The sequence below is a fragment of the Podarcis raffonei genome, chromosome 6 (genome assembly GCF_027172205.1).
Source record: "Podarcis raffonei isolate rPodRaf1 chromosome 6, rPodRaf1.pri, whole genome shotgun sequence".
In the NCBI taxonomy this organism is placed as follows: Eukaryota; Metazoa; Chordata; class Lepidosauria; order Squamata; family Lacertidae; genus Podarcis; species Podarcis raffonei.
The window spans coordinates 59,853,689-59,860,979 of NC_070607.1; the positions used below are offsets into that span (position 1 = coordinate 59,853,689).

Sequence of the window (7,291 nt, forward strand, 5' to 3'; positions counted from 1 at the left end):
AGAACAAGAGGTTGTTTATTGATGAACAGGTCAACACAACAACAACATAGGAAAATGAAAGTAACCACAATAGCAAGCTACAGGATGGAGTCTTAGCTCCAACCCAAAATAACTGGATGCAATATTTAATTCCATAATTATGAATTATTACATTAAGGCTTAGTTTGAATTCTTTTAGGGGAGCTCAAAACCTTAGAACCCCGCTTAGAAAGAACATGAATTTTTACACCACATGATTCTGACTGATGGTGAGGCTGATGTGGCGTTCAAAGTATGGCTGTCACTTTCACCTCACTTTTCCGTCTTCCAATTATATAGGGGTGGTGGAGGAAAGGGAGACCAGAGAAGGGAACTAGGGCATAAGCAAACCCTCCTGCACTTGGTAATGACTTGCCTCCTGCTATCATGGTGCATGAAGTCAGGGGCAAGGAATCTTCTTTAGCTTGAGGGTTGCATTCTCTCCTAGGCATCCTTCTGCCAATGGTGGCTGGGACCAAAGGCAAAAGTGGGCAAGACAAGATGACAGGTGTGGGTGTGGCCAGAGGGGAATGTGGGCGGAGCAGCAGTTCAAGAACAATGCCACCTCTCTAGTGGTCAAGCATTTTAATTTTTATTTCTGCCTACTCTTTTCTCCTGCTGTTGTGGAGTGCAATAAGAGTCATGCTTGCTGTTACTAGGGAGGTGGGGGAGAAAGCAGCAGTGAGGGAGTGAGGGAGGGGCTGGGACTGGGAGGTGTTACAACTGGATTTGTGTCCTGTACAAAACCATTTGTTCCGCCGGTGGGTACTTTGCACACATCTAGGCTGAGCAACTTCAGCCTAAAGCACATTCGAAACTTATTTTCTTCCTCACAGAATTCTGGCCACTGTAGGATTGCTTGGGATTGTAACTTTGTGAAGGGTCAACTACAGCGCCCAGAATTCTTTGGGGGGGAATGTGTTTCAAATGTGCCATACTGTGTATGCAGCCATAGCTGGAGCACAGAAAGGTATCAGCTTACCACTGAGCAGCTTGTTTGCAACCAGCATTCTTGAGAAAGAAATGGCTCAGGTCTGATAGAAAAGCCAAAGTGACAGGTAAGAACATAAGGAGATCCTTGCTGGATCTGACCAGAGATCTACCTGGCTCAGAACTGTGTTCTCACAGGGACTACATAGAAGTCCACAATATATTACATGTAAGTATAAATGGGATGCTGGTATTCTTTGTGAAGTTTCTGCAGAACAAAGCTCTTGCGGAAAGATAGACTTAAGTCCCATACATGATAAGACCATCAAGTTTCCCTGCTCTCCATTACCATTCAGAGCTCCTGGCACAGAGTAACTACCATATGGTGGCCCAAGCTTATACTCTAGAGTTCCCTTGATTCAGTCACTGTGTCCTCCTCATAGGGCTGGTAGAAATCTTTTAAGCTCTCCAGTTGCATCTGAACACCGGCACCAGCCGCAATCAGGGTGCTCTGTGGGCTGTGAGTCAAGATAGTGGTTTTCCGACTGCAGAGGCTGCCATTGGAGAATTGCCTCTTGAGGTTGGAGTGAAGGTTCCCACAGCAGGAGAAAAAGTGCATGATATCATGAACAAGATGTCCGCTGAAGAACATGTAAATCCAGGGGTTGCAGCAGCTGCTGAGGCTGGCGAGTAACATGGTGATGGTGTAAGTTGCATTGCTGGACTCTGAAATGGAGAGGGAAACAATGGCAGTTAATTTACCCCCCACCAACTCCATGCAAATAAAAAATGTGTGGTATGTCTCTGGCAGATGTAGACATGTAAAATACAATTGCGTGTAATAAGGGTGTCCTTAAATGTGAAAGATGCCTCTTACATGTCTGCGTAGAGGATAGAGAGGGGTCTGCAAGTGTGGCTTGAAACTGAGTAAGATACAGGGCTCTGTTAAGTCCTATTCAGAAATCACTGTGCCTGCATAGGGAAGGATTATACTGAAGGCGTGGATGTGACATTTGTCATACTGCTAGTATTCTACAGGTACATGCGGCAGGTAGTTGGAACTGGCTTTGATTCTCAACACAGTTATACATAGGAGCCAACATGCAATGTGTAAAATAGGATAGTCTGTGCCTGAAGGAGGATTAGAACTCAGGTCTTTGAGAGTCTAAACCCGGCACTCTAATGACTCCACTAGCTACCAACCCTCAGCTATTCATTAGTTGACCACACTGTTTGGGTTTCATTTTAAATCCTCCAGGCAAGGGATGATGCTCTCGTGCTCAGTTCTTTTAATGATTCTCTCTCTTGCTTGCTTTAAAAAAAAAGTATTATTTGAACATCTATATAATCTTTATCTAGGTAACAAATCCAAGCATAATTTGATTCCATGTTCTGTAAAGAACTCAAAATAGGGAAATTAAACACCATGACGGTATATCCTACAATCATGATGGCTTATAAGTTCACACATCTGCATTTCTGTTTTAGCAACCAATTTTTCAACAGCGTGTGATGTTATTATTTTACTTCAAAACCATAATTGTAGGTGTATCTTGTAACCGTAGTGAAAATAATAATGTACAGGCAAAACCACCCCCTCTCTCCCACCACACACAAATCTTTTAGAAAACAGTCGTTTCCGTGTTGCCTTAATGAAAGCTAGATGGAGATGCAGAGCAATGCAGTTGCTACTAGAATACAGTACAAGTTGTAAATGTCTGTTTGTTACAGAGATCAGCCTAGACATTGCATCTTACTATGCTGGTGGGTGAGATGTAGGTAGGTGTGTGTCGGGGAAAACATTTCTTGCCTGATGTGAGTGAGTGAGTGAGTGAGTGAATGAATGATAGATTTCCTTCTCCCAAGTTGCATGTGCAAATCAGGAGCTGGTGTGCATTTGCTGCGAGAGACAGGGAGTTACTGAAGTGTGTGCGTACTGTATACCTATTTGTGAGTGTTGCATTAAATCTGTTTTCTTCTGGGTGGTTTTACTCATCTAATCAGAAGGGCACTTCCCCACCCTCCGTGGGATGGATATGAAAGAAAAAGCTATACTTGGTCGCCACATGGAGGCCTGACTATGGTCCAGAGCTTGCACTGACTGTGATGGAGGAAGCAGGGTGAGTCTTTGAATCCTGACCCTCTCTCTCTCCTCTTCAAAGACACTCACCGTCATTCGGGGCATTCCTGTCCCACACCGACCACATCTGCATGCTGAAGAAGGGAGCCCAGCAAGCGACGTAGGCCAGCACTATGACAAAGGTCATCTTCACAGTGCGGATCTTTGCCCTCGAGATGGTGCGCACGCTGCTGACCCGGGAGCCAGACTGGCACTCTGCTCCCTTCGGAACTGTGGCTGTATAAGAAATAGCAGCAGCAGTCGTAGGGGCAGGACAGGGACCGCAGCTCTGCGTCTTCCCTCGAAGGTTCTTGCAGATCTTGTGGCAAATGAGGCTGTAGCAGACGGTGAGGGTGGCCACGGGCAGCACGAAGACGCACAAGGTCATCCATGTAATGTAGGCTTTAGCCCCCCAGGGATACTTGAATTCCGCCCAGCAGTCCAGCACACCAGAGCCTTGCTGCACCTCTCTGAGAGAGAAGATGAAGATCTGAGGCAAGCTGAGCAGGCAGCTGAGCAGCCAAGTGACCCCGATCATCTGGTAAGCCTGGCAGCTGGGCTGCTGCAGGGTGCGCAGCGGGTGGCACACCGCCATATAGCGGTCCAGCGTCATAGCAATGAGCATGTAGGTGGAGGCAAACATGCTGAGCACCTGCAGGTACTTGACAGCCTTGCAAAGAGGATCCGGCCCCTGGAAGCGATAGGTCACCTCCCAGATCATTTGCGGGAGGACCTGGAAGAGCGCCACCCCGAGGTCGGTCAGGCCCAGGTGCAGGATGAAAAGGTGCATGCGGCTCATCTTCTTCCTTAGCCGGTACATGGCCAGAAGGACGCCCAGGTTCCCCACCAGGGTCACCACCAGGATGGCTGCCAGGACCCCAATCTCAGCCTTGGCGAGTTCTTCGTCTCGGGTGTGGAGGATAGTCTGGTTGCCGTCTCCATCCTTTGGCTCAAAGAGTCTGGTGCTCTCCAGAAAAGATCTGTTCACAAAGCTGCTACGGTCAGTGCTATTCTTCCCCATTGACTAGGATTCAAAGAAGTACGGTGATTTCCCAAAAGTAAGTTCTGCAATATGAGACTCTCTGAGAGATCAGGTAGTTAGATTAATAGCACCCTCCTCATGACTGTAGATCTGTAGAAGCCAGATTAATTTTCCATCTTTCTTTTAACTGTTCCCTCTCCCCTTAATATTTGGCCCGGCTATTTATCATCACGAGGTGAGTCAGATTCAGCTAACAATATAATTTGTCTTAAATCCCCTTTTCTAATTTGCCTGGAAAGCTGCAAATCTTTTTTATGAATATGAATTGTTTACAATATATCTTGTTCAGTTTTCATTTCCCTCTTCTGCGCCCATCAACACCCCTGCTTTGCTTTGGGATCCGATAGCTCGTTGAATTTTATGGTCTCTTTTCTCCCACTCCCCTCACTTCTTTCCTAGTTCCTTACTCTCTCGGGATCCATTAGATCTTTTCCCCCTTTCCTCTCTGCACTGACCGGCTCAGACAGCACTACTATTAATTTTCAGAGTCTTTTATAGAAGTCTCAGGAAAAAACAACAACAATTAAAATAACTAAAATCCCACCATCAGGCACAGATTTTTTGCCTACGCAGTAAATTGAATGAAGATAAGCATTTGCAAATCAATCAAAATGCCAAGGTCCTGGATCTCTTTTTGAGTGCCGGTGGTAGATGCTAAATCTGAACGCAGCTGATTCCCCAGGCTGTGTGAACTGCCTGCTGCTTCGATCTGGGTTTTATAGACAGGGAGCTGCCCTCTCTGGTTGGTCCTTGCCATCTGGCTCTATTGTCTCCTCTGTTGCTGAGCTAGAATCTGAAGAGAGTCTCCTGCTTAATACAACATGCATACAGACACACACACATATACAGAGGTGAGTGTCTTTTCTTTCTTGAGTGAAGAAATAGATCAAATATTTCTTTTTTAAAAAAACAACCACCATTTTGCTTCTGTAGCTCCCAAGTGAAGATCTTCTGGGCGTCCAGATGGTACGGGGTGTTTTTCTGGGGGAAACTTCATTAGTTTCACGGTGAGTGCTAATATATTCTGCAGAAGTGTGCCAATTTGCAATATTCCTCCCTTTCCTCCTATCCGTTAATGACTCCATATCCAGAAAAGTCTCTCCCTCAGAATTCTCTCTTTATTCACAAGGTGGTCAAAGTTTGTGATTATAATCGAACAGTATAGAATGGAAAGTCAATGAAAATATGTCTTGTTTACGATCTACCTTTTTGCTTCAGTGAATCCTTATCATCAGCTGTTTTTTCTTCACATTCTCCAGAGGCTGGCTAGCAAATATCCACAAGACTGCAATCATGGACAATTTTGGAATCCTTAGGAACAGAGTCAAATTTGGCACTAGAGGTTGTGATAAACTGTTTCTGTGGTTGTTCAGAAAGAGCTTCTTATGGATTTTTTTTTATTTTTTTAGTTCAGTGCTCTTTCTAAGTAATGCTGTTAAACTCAAATTTAGCAAAATTGTTACTTTCCAGAGACTTCAGAAAGATTTGAGAATTGTTGATAGAACTATCTATGTGAAATCATGAACAAAGCTATATTACAGAGAGTTTCATCTTTGAATAATACAGAGAAAATCTGCTATTTCATAGAATCATAGAATCATAGAGTTGGAAGAGACCACAAGGGCCATCGAGTCCAACCCCCTGCCAAGCAGGAAACACCATCAGAGCACTCCTGACATATGGTTGTCAAGCCTCTGCTTAAAGACCTCCAAAGAAGGAGACTCCACCACACTCCTTGGCAGCAAATTCCACTGTCGAACAGCTCTTACTGTCAGTAATGTTTAGGTGGAATCTTCTTTCTTGTAGTTTGGATCCATTGCTCCGTGACCGCTTCTCTGGAGCAGCAGAAAACAACCTTTCTCCCTCCTCTATGTGACATCCTTTTATATATTTGAACATGGCTATCATATCACCCCTTAGCCTCCTCTTCTCCAGGCTAAACATGCCCAGCTCCCTTAGCCGTTCCTCATAAGGCATCGTTTCCAGGCCTTTGACCATTTTGGTTGCCCTCCTCTGGACACGTTCCAGTTTGTCAGTGTCCTTCTTGAACTGTGGTGCCCAGAACTGGACACAGTACTCCAGGTGAGGTCTGACCAGAGCAGAATACAGTGGCACTATTACTTCCCTTGATCTAGATGCTATATTCCTATTGATGCAGCCCAGAATTGCATTGGCTTTTTTAGCTGCCGCGTCACACTGTTGGCTCATGTCAAGTTTGTGGTCAACCAAGACTCCTAGATCCTTTTCACATGTACTGCTCTCAAGCCAGGTGTCACCCATCTTGTATTTGTGTCTTGATGGTTCAAGAGAAAAACACTACATGTATTTATGTTTGCCTTAGCTGCTCAAAGGATTAAGGATCCAACAGAATTTTATTATAAGCTTGGGGTCCCATGTGCTGGAGAAGTATATGTACTTCTATACTGTTTGTATTTTGTGATGGCCCAAGGTTTCTAACAAATAAATTTGACTGGCTGGCCCACTGGCTATAGCCAAACCTGATGAAAGCAGCAACTGTGAATAATTTTCAGGGATCCTTAGCACTTCCTAAGAACACAGTGGTATAGAATACACCATTACAGTGATGCATTGCCCCAATAGAATATCTTTATCTCAGGTGTATTTTGGCTATGGAGTTGGTAATAGAAAAGTATCCTTTGTTTCCAAGGAGTGATCATTTTGGATTTTTAAACATTAACATCACGTATTGCCACCGAAAGCTAACTTGGCTGCTACTCCTTGGAGGATAACGAAAAGCAGCTTCCCAAATATTATGGGTTTTCTTTCAACAGGATTAGTTTTCTTCAGAAGGCAAACTGCTACAGCCTGGGGTATTTGCAGTGTCTGAGCTGTGTGTGTTTGCTTTTCTTCTCTTAGTAGGGACTGACAGTCAATTCGCCATGCAAACCACATGAAAAAGATTGTATAGGTCAACCAGAAATTAGCACAAATGATCTTGTGAATATATGGCTGCACCATCCTGTAGAAATGACTGAAGTCATCATGGACTTGTTGTGGGGAAAGAGAAGCATTGCACGGAATAATATTCTTCTTTACCACAGTCAGACTGTCTGATTTCCTGGCAGGTTACTAAAATGTGAAATAAAATTAAAAGCAGAAATGAAATCCAATTGAATGCAGAAGTGGAATGGAAATCAGATTCCTGGTAGTACATCTTTCTG

General features: G+C 44.3%; 1 protein-coding gene across 1 annotated transcript; it reads right to left on the minus strand.

Annotated features, from left to right (window-relative positions):
• Window positions 1–940: 940 nt before the first annotated feature.
• On the minus strand, window positions 941–4,771 carry AVPR1B (arginine vasopressin receptor 1B). The gene is made up of 2 exons (XM_053393350.1): window positions 3,119–4,771; window positions 941–1,674 (listed from the first exon to the last, which is right to left on the minus strand). Exons 1-2 carry the CDS (start codon window positions 4,086–4,088, stop codon window positions 1,352–1,354), a joined length of 1,293 nt encoding a protein of 430 aa, XP_053249325.1. The 5' UTR covers window positions 4,089–4,771; the 3' UTR covers window positions 941–1,351.
• Between the last annotated feature and the right edge of the window lie 2,520 nt (window positions 4,772–7,291).

Bases quoted from the DNA above. Each gene is read 5' to 3' on its own strand.
- AVPR1B (XM_053393350.1), bottom strand. From the start codon at position 4,088: ATGGGGAAGAATAGCACTGACCGTAGCAGCTTTGTGAACAGATCTTTT. The intron at 1,675-3,118 runs GTGAGTGTCTTT...TCTCCATTTCAG, and splicing joins CAGGAATGCCCCGAATGACG to AGTCCAGCAATGCAACTTAC.